At 65.9% G+C, this 19106-nt stretch overlaps 2 protein-coding genes across 2 annotated transcripts; one reads left to right on the forward strand and one right to left on the reverse strand.

Annotated features, from left to right (window-relative positions):
* The first annotated feature begins 655 nt into the window (after positions 1-655).
* Positions 656-4827, forward strand: NEUROD4 (neuronal differentiation 4). Its single transcript, XM_032094254.1, has 2 exons — positions 656-812; positions 2199-4827. The coding sequence occupies exon 2, from the start codon at positions 2208-2210 to the stop codon at positions 3201-3203; it is 996 nt and encodes a 331-aa protein (XP_031950145.1). The 5' UTR covers positions 656-812; positions 2199-2207; the 3' UTR covers positions 3204-4827.
* A 7907-nt stretch (positions 4828-12734) lies between these two features.
* On the reverse strand, positions 12735-18702 carry ENDOU (endonuclease, poly(U) specific). The gene is made up of 9 exons (XM_032094248.1): positions 18531-18702; positions 15224-15358; positions 15046-15081; positions 14465-14636; positions 14178-14377; positions 13930-14043; positions 13748-13854; positions 13244-13386; positions 12735-13097 (listed from the first exon to the last, which is right to left on the reverse strand). The coding sequence occupies exons 1-9, from the start codon at positions 18586-18588 to the stop codon at positions 12983-12985; spliced, it is 1080 nt and encodes a 359-aa protein (XP_031950139.1). The 5' UTR covers positions 18589-18702; the 3' UTR covers positions 12735-12982.
* Positions 18703-19106: the final 404 nt, after the last annotated feature.

The following is a 19106-nucleotide window of genomic DNA, read 5'->3' on the forward strand; positions in this document are numbered from 1 at the left end:
CAGGTCCGAGGGCTTCCCCAGTCCGAGGGCCAAGTTAAACGACCCAGGACCCCCGAAATTTCGGGGGGGTGTCTTTTTTCCGCCCCCCGTTCTCCTTTCTCGGGGGCTGCCGAGCCTCCAGGTCCATTCCCCCGCCTGTCCCCAGCTCGGCCGGGCCCCTTCTGGCTCTACCGAGCGGTAATTACTCCCCTTCGCTCTCTCATTACAGCCGGGAGGGGGTCGCAGCCCCCGCGCCCACCCCCAGCACCCGGGTGGGAGCCGGTGTCACCCTCGGTGTCACCAGGGCAGTGCCCAGCAAGGGGGGGCGGCGGGTGGGGACACCCCCAGGCCTGTGGCACTGGTGGCACCGTCACATCGTGTCTTGGGGGATGCGGACCCCCGGGGGCTCCCCCGAGGAGGGGGCTGAGTGTCGGGGGCTGTCCTGGGGCTGGGCAAACTGGGGGGGCCCATGCGGGGGTGCCCGTCCGGGGGGATCCATCCATGGGGGTCCATCCAGGGATTCCCGAGGGTCCCCCCCACCCCGCCAGTCCCCAATCCCGGGACGCTCGGGCGCTGCCGTCGGGGTCCCGGTGGGGCCGCGGGAGGAGCCGGGCCCGGTCACTCCCCCCGTGGGAGGAGCCACGCGGGACCCGCGGCCGGGCAGGAGCCGCGGGCAGCGCGGAGCTCTCAAAACCGCCCGAGCGCGGAGCCGCCGGTGCCCGCTGCCCTCCCGGTGCCGCTCGGCGGGAGCTGCCCGCGCCCCCGGGGCTGGCCCCGCCATGTCCCCGGGCAAGTGACACAAGTGACAGCGGGGGACTCGCTGCGGTGCCCAGGTAAGGGCGGACCGGGACCCCCGGGGGTGCCCCCGACGGGGCTCCGCGGCCGCTCGGTGCTCCCGGTTCCCCCGGGATGGCGCGGGGGGCTCTGCCCCCGCGGAGGAGCGGCGGGACCCCGGCCCGGGGAGGGGTTGAGCCGCCGGGGGTGCGGGGAGAGGGGCGGGATGGGGCCACAGCCGCTCCCGCCGGTCCCCGTTGGGGACGGAGCCGCGGTCCCGGGGCCGGGCGGGGACACCGCGAGGGTGCGGAGACCCCCGGGCACGGCGGGGCCGGGGTCTCGCTGGGGATGGAGGTGGTGAAGGAGGCGACTTCCTCAGGCAATTCCCTCTTTGTGTAATTTCTTTCCGGTTTTTTTTTTTTTTGTTGTTGTTGTTTTAAATCAATATTCTGCAGAAAGAAAGCAAAATCCCCTCAAAAATTCCAACGGGACTTCCAGAGAGAAAACTTTCCCTGGAAATGCCGGGCAGGGCAGGGGCGCGGGGCTCCCCTCGAGAAGGGAGCCCCGAACCCGGGGATTTCCTCCCGGGATGGATCCTGGTCCCCGGGAGCAGCGAGGGGAGGGAGGGCCCCCGAGGATGGGGGGGAAAAGGAACCCCCGGCTGCAATCTGGAGGGGTTTTGGGGCAGATCTGCAGCCTTTTGGGGCTGATCTCAGCGGGGCCATGCCCTCATCCCACCAGAGGGACTCGGGACCAGCCGGACCCATCCCCCCACCCCCAAAACGATCCTCCCTCCCACCCACCCGATTTCCCAGCCTCCGCCAGACCCCCGGTGCTCTGCCAGGAGTTAATTGGGGCTGCGTGGTCCTTTGGGGATACGACAGCAATTAACACCCTAATCCAGCCCGGGAGCCCCATCACGCATATTAAAAGTGGGATTTTCCGCGTGGGATGGTCGGGAAAGGGGAGCCGCGGCTCGGGCAGCACTTCCAGCAAAGCTGCTTAGGGGCTAAAGCTTTATGGAATGAGTCAGGGACGGTGATGGGATTTGGGGGGGCTGATTAATGGGGACCCGGGGCCTCTCCCGGTGCTGCCACCGAGGGGAACGGAGGCTCAGGGAAGGAAATTCTCAGACCGGGAATTCCCAGCCCCCTGTTGTCACCCTCAATGTGACAGTCGGGGTGGAGGGCGCGACAGCAGGGATTCAGGAGTGGGAATAACCCCGAAATGGGATGGTTGGAAGCCCTGGGGAAGGAGGTGCTGGAGCCCAGGGAGAGGCATCAGCGGTTCCCAGATGAAATCCAGTGGAAATTGAGGGGGAAATAGCGGAGAAAGGGAATCCGTGGGTGCCGGGAGCTGCTGCTGTGCCTGGAGGGAGATTTTCCCAACATTTTGAGGATTCTCCCTCTGGAACCCTTTCCCATGTCCCTGTCCCTCCCTTGCAGAGCTCGGGGATGCCCCAGAGCTGCGCCAAGCCCTCGGACATGGCCGAGCTCGTGAGCAGCCAGGGCTGGATGGACGAAATGCCGGGAGCCAAGGCCGAGCTGAAGGAGGGGGACACCAGAACAGGTCCCTTCGGGCTGGGGCCGGCCCTGACCGAGGAGCGCGACAGCGTGGAGGAGGAAGAGGAGGAGGAGGAGGAGGAAGACGGGGAGAAGCCGAAGAGGAGGGGCCCGAAGAAGAAGAAGATGACCAAGGCCAGGCTGGAGCGGTTCCGGGCGCGGCGGGTCAAGGCCAACGCCCGGGAGCGCACGCGGATGCACGGCCTGAACGACGCCCTGGACAACCTGCGCAGGGTCATGCCCTGCTACTCCAAAACCCAGAAGCTCTCCAAGATCGAGACGCTGCGGCTGGCCAGGAACTACATCTGGGCCCTGTCCGAGGTGCTGGAGACGGGGCAGACGCCCGAGGGGAAGAGCTTCGTGGAGATGCTGTGCAAGGGGCTGTCCCAGCCCACCAGCAACCTGGTGGCCGGCTGCCTGCAGCTGGGCCCGCAGCCGCTCTTCCTGGAGAAGCACGAGGAGAAGGCCCCTGCCTGCGAGTCGGCCCTGGCTGGCCACTCCTTCGGCTACCAGGGGCTGCCCAGCCCCCCCTACGGCTCCATGGAGTCGCACCTGCTGCACCTGAAGCCGCCGGCCTTCAAGAGCCTGGTGGACGCTTCCTTCGGGAGCCACCCCTCTGACTGCTCCACGCCCCCCTACGAGGGGCCCCTGACGCCGCCCCTGAGCATCAGCGGGAACTTCTCCCTGAAGCAGGACGGGTCCCCGGACCTGGATAAATCCTACCCCTTCATGGCCCACTACCCCTCGGTCAGCCTGGCCGGAGCCCACGGACCCGGCTCCCACTTCCAGAGCTCCGTGCCCCGCTACGAGATCCCGCTGGATGTGAGCTACGAGTCGTTTCCACCTCATGTGGCCGGGCCCCAGCTCGGTGCCATCTTCAACGAGTAGTGGGGCCGGACAGGGGTTTGGGGCAGGGAGAAGTCGGGCGTGGAGCCGTTGCCAAGGCGGACACAGCCGGAGCGAGGGGAGGACACTCCGGAGCCGGAGTGAGGGACCCCCAGCATCTCTGCAGGACGCGGCCCTGGAGGTGGCCGGTGCCACCCCGCTGCTGTCCCCGCTGCTGTCCCCAGGAGCCACGTGAACCTTTCTGAGCGCTGAGTGCTCGCTGCCGCGTCCCCCAGAGATGCTCCCGAAGGTGCTTCCCCTCCGGGATGTCCATCCTGACACTGGATCCAGCCCCATCCAGCCCTTGGAACATCCATGGCCGAGGCGGCTCCTCTCCCTCCCTGCTCGGGGCAGCGGGGTGGGGACACATCCCTGTCCCTGTCAGCTCCTGCTGCCCCTCGGGGTGACCGGTGTCCCTTCCCCGTGCTCCAGTGTGGTCATGGATTTCCCAGTCCAGCCGTGGCCGGGTGGGAATGAGCTGGACACTTGTGGGAAACCAAAATGGGAGATTTCCCACCCCAGGGAGAAACTTCTCCTGCTGCCATCATGGATGGAGGGACAGCGTCCAGGGATGGAAGGACAGCGTCCAGGGATGGAGGGACAGCGTCCAGGGAGGGAGGGACAATGTCCAGGGATGGAGGGGCAGCGTCCAGGGACAGTGGTCCATCATCCAAGGTCAGTGGTCCATTGCCCAAGGATGGTGGCCCATCATCCATGGACATCCCAGTCCCTTATCCCAGGTCACCACAGTCCAGCCAGGCCCTGACCACCCCTGTGGCCATCCCTCCACTGCTCCCCTCCCGCTACCCGACCCCTTCTGAGCCACCCCCTGTGCCCCCCAACCCCACGGGATCGTCCACACACAGACCTGGAAACCCCGGATGGGATCCCGCTGATCTTTCCCAGAATCCCGACTGGAAAAGGAGCCACTGATCCCCTCTCCCGTTTGGGGCCTCTCCTCCTCTCGGTTCGTAGCATCCCCTGAGCGCCAACAAAAGCCTGTCTTAATTCCCTGCTTTATTTATTAATTACTGTGTGTGAGGGGTCCTAATTTATTTCCTCTCGTTTTCCACGGAAACCTGGGATGTGCCGAACGTTTTTCCCCCTCCGTCTTCCAGGCCCGTTGTGGGAATTCCCTTCGTGGAGACGTTGTGGTTTTTGCCGTGCTGGTGCTCCAGGGTTATTTATTAGCCATTATTTATTTAATTTATTTCCCTCCCCGCCCTCACCACCTGATTGTTTTTTCTGGTGATAAACTCCAGTATTTCCATATTTAATGCCAAACTCCGTATTTAACGGCCATTCCATGGATTTGGGAGGCGGATCCTGCCGGCAGCTCTCAACTCCTCCGCGCATTTTGAGACGAGCAATAACTTTTAAACGCTATGCAACGATTTTTTGGTTTTGTTTTTCAAAGAAAAGCCAGGCAACTATTTTTGATGTCCCCGTTGGCCAAATCTCCCTGGTTTTGTATAAAGTTGGGGATTTGGAGATGATTTGAGGTCCCTGCCCAGCCCCCGGGTCCTGGGGCATCTTCCCTTTTGTACTGAAAATGTTTTATCCTTTTGTAAAGAGAGCAGATTTGGGGTTTTTAGCTCGAATAAAGTCGTGGTCTTGTTTCAAGCAGCTTTGCCCCGGGGCTGTTGTCTCCTTTTTTGGGGGGCTGGGGTGAGGGTGGGGGCTGCCAGAGGATCCCTGACCTTGGAGAAGGGCTCTGTGGGGTGCTGGGGGGATTCGGGGTACCAGGAATGGGGGCAGAGCAGAGCCCTGAGGGCACTGGGGGGAATTGGGGTAGAAGGAAATGGGGCACAGCACAGCCCCGGGGTCACAGGCAGATTTTTGGGGTGCGGGGCAGCCCTGGGGGTACCGGTGGGTGTGGGGAGCTGGGATGTGCCCCAACTGCTCCATGCAGGGACTCGGGGACACTTCCACGCAGGGGACACGGCCGTCCTGACTTCACCCCACCTCCTCCCCCGCAGCACCCCCGGGTCCCTCCGTCCCTCCGCAGCTGCGCCCCGACCCCTCGGCAGCGTCTGGCGGCCGTGGGGGCGCGTCCCCCCCGCGTCCCCTCGCGCGGGGACCCCGCTCCACGCGTCCCGCCCCGCTGTCCCCCGGCCCCGCGCCGGCTGTGCCGGAGCCCGGGGGAGCCGCCGCCGCTCGGCCCCGCAAGCTGCGCCCGGCTCGGGCTGAGGGCGGGGGGCTCTCCGGGGGCCCCCGCAGCTGCAGGCGGGCCGGGGGGGCCCCTGCGGGGCCGCTCCGAGCGAGAACGGGGCCGGGCACGGGGAGCACGGGGGGCACAGGGGGCACGGGCCAGGCAGGGGCTGGCGGGGAGCGGGGGGGAACTCGTGCGTCCCCCAAAAAAAGAGGGGAGCGGCGGATTTAGGGACAGGGCGGGGATGGGGATGCGCCGACCTGGGATGGAACTGCCTGGATTGGATTTGGGCGGGGTGGGTCTCACCCTGCCCCGCTCCGGGGGAGGTGTGGGACCCTTCCCGGCACGGACACAGGACACATAAAGGTGGCACCCACCCGCGTGTGCACAGAGGGACACGGACACCGGGCGGTGACACAGACACGGGGCTGTGGCAGCGCTGCGAGGGCCCACACGCACCCACAGCTCCGTGCCGGGCGCCCCCCACGCCCCCCCGCACCCCCGCGGTGGCAGCGGGGCCCCCCCAGCGACGCCCCGAGAGCCCTGGGCTGAGGACAGCGGCCGCTGCCCGCCGGGGCCGAGGGTCCAGCTGTGCCCCCGGCCCCCCCGGCCCCTCTCCCGCTGGCCGGTGGCCAAGCCCCGCTCCGTGCCAGCTCCCCCGGGCGCGTGTGCGCCCGACAGCCGGGGCAGCGCCCTTCCAGCAGCCCCAGCCCGTGCCAGCAGGGCAGGAGCCGTGCCAGGCCGCCACTGCGAGGGCACAGCTGGCCCCCGGCTGGCGTGGGGAGGGGGGACGCAGCACCCGGGGGTGCGGGTGCCCCCCGTGTCCCCGCAGGACACCAGGACGGGGGGAGGGTTGGCACTGCTGAGGAGCTGAGAACGGGCGCACTCGCTGCACCCAGCCTGGGGGGCCTGGGGAGGGTCCCTCGTCCCCTCTGGGGGTCCCTGAACACCCCATAGCCCCCCAGCTCCTCCCAGGGGTCCCACAGGTGGGGCGACACGGGGCAGGCGGGGTCGGGGGGCTGGGAAGGGCTCCCAGAGCGGCTTCCCCTCCCATCCCACCTGCGGAACTCCCGCGGGGGCCGTTGGGGTGTCCAGCCCTGGCCAAAGCCCGTGGAGGGGACTCCCTGTCCCACCCCCCCCGGGACAGCCCCGTTTGGGAGCCGCCCCCGGCCCCGGGGGTCACGGCTCGGGGTCGCCCTGGTTTCCCCGGCGGGGTGGGGGTGCCCAGGGCTGGATAATTGCTAAGTCCCCCGCAAGCCCGGCTTTCAGAGCTGTAATTCTGATATTTGTCTGTAATCTGATAACACCGCCGGCCATGAGCCCCTAATGTGCCCGGCTCGGGAAACCACGCGGATTTTCCCACTAAGCCGGGATATCGGGCTGCGGGGTCTTGACTTAATCGTCTTTTCCCCCGTGGGGACAGCAGATTTTGGCAACGAACTTTTCCTGCTGCTCAGAGGGGGGAGAGGAGCCACCGTGGTCCCGGGAGGATGGAGGCGGTGGCACCGCTGGTGACACCAGGGAACCGGGATGTGCCGGGAGGGGAACGGGGGTCAAACGGGGTCGTGCAAGGCCGTGACCCCCAGGTGCAAACCCCCATCACTGCCACCTCAGCGGCCCTCAGGAGCAGTTTCTTCTCTCCCTCAACCTGAGGAGTTGATCCTGGATGTGGCTGTGAGGGTGGGGGGCTCCTGTGTGAGGTGTCCCATTCCTGCAGCATTTTCCATCCATAATCCATCCATCCATCCCTCCATCCATCCATCCATCCATCCTCCATCCATCCATCCATCCATCCATCCCTCCATCCATCCATCCATCCCTCCATCCATCCATCCATCCTCCATCCATCCATCCCTCCATCCATCCATCCATCCATCCTCCATCCATCCTCCATCCCTCCATCCATCCATCCATCCTCCATCCATCCCTCCATCCATCCATCCCTCCATCCATCCATCCATCCCTCCATCCATCCCTCCATCCCTCCATCCATCCATCCATCCATCCTCCATCCATCCATCCCTCCATCCATCCATCCATCCATCCCTCCATCCCTCCATCCATCCGTCCATCCATCCCTCCATCCATCCCTCCATCCATCCATCCCTCCATCCATCCCTCCATCCATCCATCCATCCATCCATCCATCCATCCATCCCTCCATCCATCCATCCGTCCTCCATCCATCCCTCCATCCATCCCTCCATCCATCCCTCCATCCCAGAGCCATCCCTCATCCACCCCCCACAGGCTGTGGTCCCCAGCCAGGGTGGGAATTGTGTCCTGCAATGTCACCGAGGGCTGGGAACACGAACTGTCCCCAAATCCAGCAGGGCTAGGATGGGATCGGGGCTGTTCTCATCCCGGCGGCAGCACTGGGAGATCCCTGGAGCCCTCCCTGGCATCTGAGAGACACCAGGAATTCCATCCAGCCGCTTCCCTGGCTGGGACGTGGGAGATGGCAGCTGCCAATGCAAACCCTCTCAAAACCCCGGGGTCTGGTTATTTTTTTTCTGTTCTAATACAACTTCAGGAAGCTCCCGGCTTAATCCGTACCAGATAAACCAACAGCGCAGAGATTTGGAGTTATTGACGAAGTCTCTGCTCAGGCGAGATTAGAGCTCGGCTTAACGATGTTGCAGGAGGGTTTGGGGACGCTTTAATCAGAATTTGTACAGGAATAATCCCATCTTTAAACTCGTCCCCGGGCCAATCCCTCCCAAGTTGTAATCAGGCGGGAGCCTCTCGGATGAAGAGGCCTCGGGGGTGTTTCCAGCCCAAATGAGTCGGGGGGAGCTCACGCTGGCAGAGAGGAGATTCAGATGGGATACTGGGGAGAAATTCCTCCCTGTGAGGGTGGGCAGGCCCTGGCACAGGGTGCCCAGAGGAGCTGAGGCTGCCCCTGGATCCCTGGAAGTGTCCGAGGCCAGGCTGGACATTGGGGCTTGGAGCAGCCTGGGACAGTGGAGGTGACCCTGTGACCCTGCCCATGGCAGGGGTGGCACTGGATGCTCTTTAAGGTCCCTCCCAGCCCAAACCATTCCAGCATTCCCGGATTCGAGCATCCCAGGGCTCGATGATTCCCACGGAATCCCTGCACAAACCCCATAAATCAAAACTAATCCGTGAAGCGAAACCAGCACCGAGACCCGGCTCCGCGATTTCCCCCAACCCCTCCACGAGCTCCTCTCCCGTGCCTCAGTTTCCCCCCGGGAATCACCGGAGCCTCGCCCGGCTCCAGCGCGGGGACGGCGGCGGCTTTTGTGGCTCGGCGGCGCTTTCAGGGAGCACAAAGGGGCCCCGGCGGCACAGATGGAGCCTTTCAGAGGGGACCCGGGCTCCTTTCGCCGTCTGCCGCCGGGCGCTGCCTCCCGCCGCAATCCCCCTTAATTGAATCCACACTTTCATAGCTCATTACCCCCCTGATGGATTGGATTAGCGGGGGCTGCGCCCGCCGGCCCCGCCGGGGAACAGTTGGCTGCTCCTCGCTGCTCGGCGTCCCCGCGGGCGGCGGCACGAGGGTGCCAGGGGGCCCCGCGGGCTCCTGGCCACGAGCAGCAGCGCGGGGGCAACGGACGCGACCCCGGCTTGGGTCCCCAACGGCCCGGGCCAGCTGCGGGCCAGCGGCGCCGGCACCGCCTCGGCATCCCTGGATTCACCGGGACGAGTCTCAGGGACCTGGATGTGCCCCCACTGTGCCACGGCCGGGGTGGGCGCAGTGGCCTCACCGCGCTCCTCCCCGTGTCCCCACCTGGGTGCATCAGAGGATGTGCTGTGGGGTGTCAGAGCCCTTGAGGGGCAAAGTTTGGGGTGCTGGATCCCCCGGAGCAAGAAATTTGGGGTGCTGGGACCCCCCAGGCGATGCACCGGGGGTCTGGGTTCGCGGCTGTTGGATCCTAGGAACAACCCCTGGAACGGGAGGGGCGCGGGAGCAGCTCCAGACCGGGGGATCAGCGCCCTCCCCCTGCCCTTCGGGGGGCTCGCGGCAGCGCAAGGAGGGGGCTCTGCGTCCCCCCGCCCCAAAACGCGGGCAGGACCCCGGCACGAGCCGCCCCCTCCCTGTCCCCGTGTCCATATGGGACCAACGGCCGCCGCTCCCTCATTAACCCCTGCTCCGGGGGGACCCCCGGCCCAGCTGCCAGCGATGCTCCGGGGGTCTCGGGGGGAGCTCTGCTCTGCTCTCCCCCTCCCCTTCCATCCCCGGGATAAATCCCTGTTAAAAAGGAAGATTTGCCATCCCAAAAACCTGGCTGGGTCCTACCCCGGCCGCGGCGGGGCCCGACCCCTCCCCGCTGCACCCCTGGGCTGGGGGGATGCTCCAGGGGCTCCCTCCCTGCTCACGAACCCCCCCGCGCACATCAGGGTTGGGTGTTTTGGGGTCGTTTCTCCGTTAATTTGGTGCTCAGGGCTGGAGTGGAGGGTCATGAGACCCCTCGAGGGCTCCCAAAGGCAGGGCAAGACCCTCGCTCCCCACCCAGGCTGTGCCTGGGGACGGGGCAGAGCGTGGGGCTCATGACTGGGGTCATTTCTGCCTCCCTGGCAGCCCTGAGCCCCCCGCCGGGGTTTTTTCGGGATCGACCCAGCGGTGCCGCTCCGGGGCTGGATCCAGCGGAGATCCCGTCCCGCCGCGGCTGAGGAGCGCCGGGGGCATAAACGGTTTAGCAAATCCCCCTCCGCATCCTCATCCTCTTAGGTCGAGGTGGAGCCGGGCGCTCCCGGAGCAGATGTGGCCGGAGCCCCATCGGGGCAGTTACGGCCGGATCGGTTACGGGAGGGATTAGGGAGGCTCCGCGCCGCGTCCCGGTCCCCGGGGCCGCTCGGATTAGGGTCTAAAGCCGCGGGCTTTGCCTGGCGGGGGCTCAGCTGGAGCCCGAACCCTCCGCATCCTCACTGCGCGCAGCGCTAATGGAGCTGCCGGGGAAACGCTGCCCGGCCTGCGCCGGGAGAAATCCCGCAGGGATCTCTCAGGGAGCCGTTTCCAAGGGGGACAACGAGGCGGGACCCAGGGGAGCAGCTGCGGCAGGGACGGGAGGGTGACAGAGCGGTTCCTCCGCCCGGGACCCCGAGTATTCCGCACACCTCCTAAAAACAGGGAGAAGGGGTCCCTCCTGTTTCTCTGGGATCTCTCCGGGATCTCTCCTGGCCCCGGGCGGGGGGATGATCCCGGGATTCCACGGCCAGCCGCTCCTTCCTCCTTCTCTCCCAGCTCCCTGTGCTCAGCAGAGCGCGGGAAAAAGGGGGAAAGAAGGGGAAAAAACGGGGCAACACGGGGGGGGGGGGGGGCAAACCCAATAAAACACATGAAAAACGGGGAAAAACGGGAAAAATCCACCCCGTGTGCGCTTTGGGGGGAGCCCAGGGGATACCCCCATATTTCCCCACCTGGAAGCGGGGGTCAAAGCCCCCCGAGTGTCCCCGCGAGCTCAGCTGTGCCAGAGACACCTGGGCAGCCCCGGAACCCCTCGCGGGGAGCGCCCGCTCCCCCTCCGCGCGTCCCCGGCTGCCTCAGGTGGGGGACGCGGCCGCGCAGGGTTTCCCCCCCGAGAGGCAGCGCTGTCCCCGCCAGGCGCGGAGCTGGGGGGCCCCGGAGTCCCCGAGCTGGCAACAGATGGCTGGAGGCAGCTTGCTGACACCTGCCCCTCCTCTCCTGCCCTGCCCTTTCCTCGCCGCTCGCTCTGTCTCATTTCCCCACACGGGGGGCGAGGCCCGGGGTCCCCCCGCGCTGCCCCCTCGGCCCGAACCGGGAGCGGGACCCCGGGGCAGGGAGTTGTGGAGGGATGTGCCGGCCCTGGGGGGCTCCCAGGGGTCCTGGGGATGGGGGGAGGAGGTTGAGGTGCCTCTGCCGGCTCCACGCGGGGGTTTTGGGGGGGCATGGGACCCAGCCACGGGGAGTTCTGCTGTTCCACCTGACCTTGGATGCCTCACACCCGACCCGGTGCAGGCACGGGGGGGCCTCAGCCCGGCAGGGACCTGGAAAAATGCCCAGCGCGGCCGTCCCTGCTCTCCCCAGGGCCGGGGACAGCCAGAGGGGTCCCTTCTGAGTGCACACAAAGGCAGAGCAGCTCCCCAGTATCCCCTGAGCACCTCCAAGCCCCTGCTCCAGTGCCCAGCGCCGCACCCCCCCCCCGCGGCAGCCGCCCAGGACCCTTCCCTGCCAGGTTTTGCCTCCGTTCTCCCCAGGAATGGGTGTCGGAAGAGCAATTTCCCACCGCCCCTTCCCCGAGGACGCGGGGCCGGGGCTCTGTGTAAACCTGGGGGGGGGTACCGGGGATGTTTGGCATCAACGAGGGTGAGATTCGGCATCCAGGAGGCTGCCGGAGCTGCTGGCAGGGATGGCAGGGATGGCAGGGAGGAGGAGCCGGGTCCTGTGCCAGAGGGGGCAGGAACCACCCGCTGCCGAGAGCTCCCGGACGGGCTGGAGGCTCCTGGAGCATCCCCGTCCCACAGCTCTGCCCCGCCCGGTGCCCTCCCTAGCTGGCCCGGGCCACCCTGGCCATGGCCCCAGCGCTGGATCCCTCAAATGACTCCACAATCACCCCCCGTGACACCCCTGCTCCGGGGGACACCACCCGCCCCCAGCCCGGGCCCCCCCCAAAGCCGCCCTCTCCCCGATTTCCCAGCGCATTTCTATAAATCAAGCTCTGGCATTCCCCCCCTCCCCCGCGGCGGGGTTTGGGGGTCACCTGTGACCCCTGGCAGATGGTGCGGGGACTCCCAGCCCTGCCCAGGAACTGCTGCAGCCGGACCATCTGTCAGGCAGCTCCGAGCTCCCGGCTCCCGCCCGGCCCCACCGCCCTGGGACCCCCCGACCGCCGGCCCCGCCAGCCCGGGGGTGCAGCAGGAGGGGACGGGGGCAGCGGGGGGAGCTGGTGGCTGTCACTCCCCCCCCGGCACCCCCCAAATCCGGGGGTGAGTGGGGGGCTGTGGGATCCTGGTGCCTCGGGGCGGGTGGGGGTCTTGTCCCGAGAGTGGGGCGTCATCTTCACGGCCCGGCCCGGGGAAGGGGGTGGGAGTCCGGGGAGTGCCGGCCTGGGGGTGCCGCTGCTCCCCCGGGCTCTGCTTTGTCCCCCTGAGGGCGGTGCTGGAGCACCTGGAGCCCTGAGCAGCCCCAGCTCGGGGGGGTTTGGGGGTCTCTGGGGAGCCGCGGCCCCCGGGGAGAGCTCAGCTGGGCAGGGGTGGGGGAGGCACCCGGGGCAGAGCCGAATTCCCGGGAAGGGGCCCCGGGGAGAGGCTCCGGGGGACAGAGCCCCGGGGACCGGCGGTGTGCGGGGGGACAAAGCCTCGGGGGGCTCAGAGAGGGGGTGGGGGGACAAACAGAGGGAGAAATGGGGTGCGGGGTGGATAAAGGGGGAGCCGCAGCTCCTGCCCCCGGAACCCAACGCTCCCGCAGCCAGGACAGTGTTTATTCCGCTCAGAATCCTCCTTTCCGTGCCAAATCCTTCCCTTCCCGCCGCTCTTCCGCCGAGACCGGGCCCGCGGCTCGCGGTGGGGGCTGGGGGTGTCCCGGTGGTCCCGCCGCCCCTCCCAGGCCCCTCCGGGCCCCCGGCCCGGGCCCGCAGCGCGGCCGCTCCCGTCCCGCGGCCGGACCGGCCCCAGAGCGGGCGGTGCTCGCCCCACAGCCGTCCCCCCCTCAGGGTGACATCACGTAGGCGGTGGCGATAAACCTCCTGCCGCTGCCGTAGGTGGACTTGGTCCAGGGGTAGGTCTGGACGCTGAGGCCGTGCCCGCCCAGGCTCAGGTGACATCTGTGGGGACACTGACTGTCACCGCCCTGCTCCGTCCCCGAGCCCCAAACTCAGGGCAAGCCCCAGCTCTGATGGTGTTCAGGGAGGCCGTGCCAGCCCCAGGGCCGGGCTCAGGATGGACAGATGGACACAGGGGCAGTACTCACGCCCGGCCGGGCCGTGCGAGGAAGCAGAGGGAGTAGAGGCCGAACTCGAACTCGGGGCTGCAGCCGATGAAGGCCGACCCCACCTCTTTGTAGAAGCCATCCCAGCTGAACTGGAGCCCCAGCACGTCAGGGTACGTGTCCCACTGCGGAGGGAGGGGGGTTTGGGGTCACACCTCCGGCCCCACTCGGCTCTGGGGGCAGCAGGGCTGGGAATCCACACCCAGCCCATCCGGGAATCCTCACAGCCCCTCCATGGGGGATCCAGAGCAGCTCCCAGCCGGGCTGAGGGGTCCCGGCAGAGTCCCCTGGCCTCAAATCTCTCCCTCATGGCTTGGGAGCCCCTCTTGCCCCTGGCATTGTCTGTCCTGGCCCTTCCCACCCCACTCCACCGCAGGACACACGGGGGAACAGCAGGGATGGGGCAGAGGGAGCACTCCTGATGCTGTGGGGTCATCCCACTGGGATGGGATTTGGGGTGCCCCGGACCTCTCCGGGAGCTCTCACCGGCCCGTTGAAGTTGTGGCTGAAGTAGTTGACAACCCCCTGCTTTTCCAGGAGGTAGAAGCGGATCCAGTTGTGAAATCCAGACACTTTTCCCTTTTTCACCTCCCCTAAACACAGACGGGATCCCGGGATGAGCCCCCGGCCCGGCGCCGCGCACGGCCCGGCCCCGGGGAGGGCTGTACCTGAGAACACGTGCTCGAAGCCGCTGGAATCCTGTTCTCCATCCCCTCGGGAGTAGAGGCCGAACCACATCTCCTTCAAATCCTGCACGAACTCCTGCTCGGAGCCGTAGCGATCTGCAGGGAAAGGTGGGAGCACCGGGAGAGGCAGAGCTGGGGTTCCCCATCCCTTCCCCGCTCCTGTCCCTCAGGAATTCTCGATTCCCTTTGGGATTCCCCCATTCCCCAGCCCTGCCCTGCTCCAGCCTCACTTTTTCCCCGCAGAAAGGTGAAGAGTTTCTTCATGAGCTCTGTTTTCATCACCTCCTCGAGGAAACGGTCCTGCTCCCGCAGCTCCTCGGCCGTCACCTCCTCCTCCCTGCCCGTGGCCCTCTGGTAATTATCCAGCAGCTTAATGAAGCTGGCGTAGGTGGGCTTGGAGAAGAGCTCCTCGTTCACGTATTTGTAGAGCCTGGGGAAGAGCGGGGCCGGGGAATTGCAGCTCCCTTCCCCAGCCAGCCCAGCTCTGGGTCACTGTCCCTCCCCCGGTGCCACTCACGGCTGCGGGGACCGGTCCTGTTTGTCCCCGGTCTCGTCGGGGCCTGCGTGGTGCTGGGGGTTGAGGGTGATGTCGCTGGGCCGGGCTTTGTTGTGATCCACCCCATAAAGCTGCTCCGAGAGCTCCAGCAGCTCCTGGTCCGTGATGGAATCGCGGCTGCTGGAGAATCCGTCTGTGGGGACAGGCAGGGGTTGAGGACCGCTCTGGGATCCATGGAAAAGTGTGGGGGATCCAGCAGGATCCATGGAGAAGTGAGGATGTCCCTGTTGGGACATGGGGGATCCCAGGATGTGGAGGCTTAAGGGGTGCAAGAGGGGGTCCCGGCCCTCACTGACCCCAAGCCCTGGGGACAGGAGGTGGCCATGGGGACATGGGAAGCATCAGTCCCTGTCTCCCACATCCACTGGGATCATTCCCGTCCTCATTTCCCACGTTTTAGGTGGGAAGGTGATGCAAACCCAGCTGGCTCCTGCCCCCAACTCCGGGGAGGGGACAGCGCTGCTGGCAAGGGGGTGACACCCCGAGGAATGGGGGGGGACCCCCTGAGGCGCTTGAGGGAGGTTTCATCCCTCCTCACTCACTGCGGGTTCGAGCTTCATCCTCGGCCCCTTCCCCACCTGCAGAACCGACAGGAAAAGGAGCTCAGGGGGATGGGGACACCCTGGGGACTGCCCAGGAGCCTGCAGAGGCTTGGGACCAACCCCTGGCACCCTCAGCAGGGGGAAGGGACACCCCAAATCCCTGTCCCCGGGTGCTCACCGGGCCCACAGTGCCTCTCGTAGTCCTCGCAGCAGTTGTGGTGTCTCTCGCACTCGGGGTGACAGTGACACTCGTCCTCCTCGCTGAAGGGCTCCCCGCAGCGTCCCTCGCAGGAGTCGGGGGCCGTGTACAGGTCTTTGGGGACACAAACAGGGGGCGGCCCTCAGGAGCGGCTAAGTGCAGCCACCCCCTCACCTGGAGCATCCCCACCCTGCCCTCTGTCCCCTCCTGGGACAGCCCTGGGGTTCTCCTGCAGCCCCGGAGCCATCCGGGCTCTTTGTCACCAGGGTCACTCCTGGTGGGTGTCACCGCGCCGGGGTGACACCAGCGAGCACCTCGTGGGTGCCCCCCTGGAACTGCTCCCTGTGATTCACCCCGGGATGAGCCTGAGCGCCCCGGGCCCCGCTGGAGGAGCTGCCGCATTCCAGGCACCCTCGTTTGCGTCCTGGCCACCCTTCCTCCTGCTGGGAAAACTGGGAAAACTGGGAAAACTCCTTCCCGAGCTGTTTGTAACAAATGAGTTGTTGAGCACCTGCTGTGTGACGCAGGGCAGCAAAGCAAAGCTAAAAATAGCAGCAATGACGCTTTGAAGGGGACAAGGGACACTCTCAGAGAGACGAGGGACACTTGTCACGGAGCAAAGAGGAGCTGGAGGTCACCAAGGGGTTGGGATTGTCCCCAAGGAAGGAGCTCCCTGCTCCTCGTCAGCTCCTGATGGGAGGAAGGGGACAGAAGGAGCCAAAAAGCCACCTCAGCAGGAGGGTGGCCCTGTGCCAGCAGGGTGGCCCTGTCCCAGGCCGTGCCAGCAGCCGTGTCCCAGCCGGCAAAGGGATCCCTGGAGCAGAGGGTGTTGCTTTCCCTGGCGGAGCCGCAATCTCCCGGCATCTGAGGCACCGCGGGGTTGCCCAACTCGGGCGGGTGAAACGTGGCCCCGGGGCAAACCCCGATGCGACACAACCTGTCCCGGGACATCCAGGCGATGACAGTGACATCTAGGCCATGAGGGTGACATCAAGCTCCCCGGCACCGCCGCCTTCCCTCGGCACCCGCGTTGTTTGTTCCCTTCGTCACTTCACCCCAATTATTTGTGCCCGGTGACGTCACCTGGGCCCTGCAGGTGCTGAGGGACCCCTTGGCCCCCCCGGACCCCCCGGCCCCAGCTCCTGGGGGTGTCCTTGGCTTGGTTTTCCCTCTTGGCTTCCCATTCCCTGCAAATCCACTCCAAACAGGAGGGGTTTAGCAGAGGGGCTCTCGAGGTGCTCCCGGAGCCCACGAGAAGAACTGGGACAACTCCCAGGGCAGGGACATGCCATGGATCGCGTGGTCAGCAACGCTGGCGGTGCCCAGACCCCCCAGTCTGCCCAGTCCCAGCCCAGCAGCCGAGCCTCCCCCCCCATTCCCAGACACATCCCAGATCGGCGCTGGGATAAATCACCCTGATCACTCATCCAGGCTCCTTTTCCAGCAGCAATCCCGGCGGGATTGTGCAAGGCAGGAGCTGCCCACACATCCCCGTCACCGCCGAGCCGGTCCCGGTGCCGGTCCCGTGTGGCCCGGGGCTGTCACAGCAGCCCGAGCGTGTCCCAGCAGGGCCCCGACCCCGCGCTGCGGTGACTCAGCGGGGCCGGGAGCGCTGCGGAGCCCTCGGAGGGGCGGGCTCAGCATCATCCCAAATCCCGAATCCCAAATCCCGAATCCCACGGGGGGGCCGAGGGGTCTCAGGGCGGGGGAATGGGTCCTCCTCCTCTTCACTCAGACAGGACCCAAAATCCCTAAATAGACCCTAAATCGCTGCAGGGCCCTTGGCCGCCCCTGATGGGGTGATCGGAGAGGCTTTTGGGAGATTTTGGGAGATTTTTGGGGCTGCGGGGAGAGCTGGAAGTGCCACAGGGGTGGTGGCCGGGACAGGAGGACGTGGCACATCCACACTCAACCACGCCAGGGGTATTTGGCTGGTCCAGCCAGAGGAGTTTTTTTGGCTGGTCCTGCCCAAAGGTTTTCTCTGGCTGCACAAAGCACACAAATATTTCTCATTCTCAGGGACCAGACCCCTCCTTCCCCTCCCAAACTCATTTTCACTTCTGCCAAAAAGGCCTTCTGGCCCAAGAGAGGGGGGGTTGTTCCCTGCCCAGCTCCATCCTCCCAGCAGTGGCGAGGTGACGGAGCTCTCCCAGTGCTCCCAGTTTGGCTTCGGGCAAGGGGATGAGTCACAGCTCAGCCAGAGCTGCGTCCCCAAGCCCCTGGCCTGACTCAGGACCTCGTTCCTCCAGGAAAACACGGATCAAAACCCAAGCTGGCCTCCAAAAGGGACCATTTGAAGGACAAATAAACCTGGAACAGAGCTGTGGACAGCCTGAGCTTCCCAAATCCTCCGTTCCTGGTCTCCAGACCCACACATGACCCCTGTCTGTGGGATAATCAGGGAAAATCTCCCGCCGCCCACACAAGTAGAAGTGAAGTGGTTCCAGGTCCACCAGACTGGTCCATCAGGTGACCACGAGCCAGCCGAGCTTCCCAGCCACCTTCACCCCGGGTTTTCCTTCTGGAACAACTCAGGACTCACACGGAGCCCTTGGGAAACTCCTGCTCCCAGCCTGACTCAGACTTGGAGCTTCTCCTGTGCGCTGGCCTTGCAAAATTCCTCATCTTTCATCCCAAGGGGACTCGGCCGCTCCTGGGACATCAGATACGGGCTCCTGGCAGCGTCGGGGGTGATGAAATCCCATCCTCATCAGTGGATCACAGTTCATGATTTGTGCAAGAACTCGGCAGTGCCAGCACCACCTCATTCCCATGGGATCCCAGGAGCCAAATCCTGGCAGCCCCGAGCTCCTCCTTAAAGCCAGAGCTCCTCTCCCTCGGCCCTCTCGAGCCTCTCCCGGGCACCACGGGGTGGGGAAGGGTGAGCAGCCCGGTCCCTGCTGCGCTTCCACCTGAGCAGCCCCAGTGGCTGCGGGAGGAAGGTGGATGTGGGATTGGAATTGGAAAATACCCAGCGGTATTTTTCCGTGGGTAAATGGAAAGGAGGAGCCAGAGGAGGGTTCCTTGTGCTTTGCGGGACCAAAGCAGGGCCAGACACACCAGGAACCAACTGGTGGGCCAGGCTGAGGACCAGGGAAGTTGGATAATCCACCCAGCATGGAAAATCCCGCTCCCCTTCCCCCGCGGAGCCCGGCTGGACCCGTTCCCAGCAGGACCCAGTTGTCCCAGTAGGGCTCAGTCCCTGGTTTAGGGCAGCGCTCCCAGCCCATCCCCTGGGATGCCGCAGCCCTGGAGCCCCCGCGGCCCGGCCCCGCTGGTTACTCACGGCCGGACACGCAGCCCAGGGCAATTCCTGCCCCGAACAGGAGGATCCAGGTCTCCATCGTCCCTCGGGAGGCGGGATGGGCGTCCCGGGAGCGGGTTGGGAATGCCGGAGCTCCCCGGCGCTCCCTGCTATTTGTGGGTCCCGCGGGAGAGGAGGGAGGGGCGTGATGGCAGCGAGGGCTCCACGGGCGGGCTGCACCCAAACTTCCCCAAAACTCATTAAGCGCGTGATTAATTACAGGCTGCCCGCAGTGGGAGGAGGGCTGGTAAATCCAGAATCCCGGGGTTGCTCCACAGCTCCCGTGCCTGACCCCCGGGGGTGGCCGAGGCTGAGGGGGAGCGTCCCGGGGGGGCTTTGCCCACCCACGGGGGGCTGAACTGGGGACCAGGGGCACCCCCGGGTCCCTCACTGGGCCTCACGCTCCGGGCAACTGGTGTGAACTGGGAGCAGCATGAACGGGGGGTAATGAGCTCTCCTAACTCAGCTCTGGAGGCTGTGACCCGCCCCCGGCACGGATCAGCCTCGTTGGAGCCTCAGGGCAGCACCAGGAAAGCCCAAAACACCACCCCAGTCCCG

This window comes from Corvus moneduloides, chromosome 30 (genome assembly GCF_009650955.1).
Source record: "Corvus moneduloides isolate bCorMon1 chromosome 30, bCorMon1.pri, whole genome shotgun sequence".
Lineage (NCBI taxonomy): Eukaryota > Metazoa > Chordata > Aves > Passeriformes > Corvidae > Corvus > Corvus moneduloides.

Bases quoted from the DNA above. Each gene is read 5' to 3' on its own strand.
- NEUROD4 (XM_032094254.1), top strand. From the start codon at position 2,208: ATGCCCCAGAGCTGCGCCAAGCCCTCGGACATGGCCGAGCTCGTGAGC.
- ENDOU (XM_032094248.1), bottom strand. From the start codon at position 18,588: ATGGAGACCTGGATCCTCCTGTTCGGGGCAGGAATTGCCCTGGGCTGC. The intron at 15,082-15,223 runs GTGAGCACCCGG...TCGGTTCTGCAG, and splicing joins CGAGAGGCACTGTGGGCCCG to GTGGGGAAGGGGCCGAGGAT. The intron at 13,098-13,243 runs GTGAGTACTGCC...GTGTCCCCACAG, and splicing joins CTCGCACGGCCCGGCCGGGC to ATGTCACCTGAGCCTGGGCG.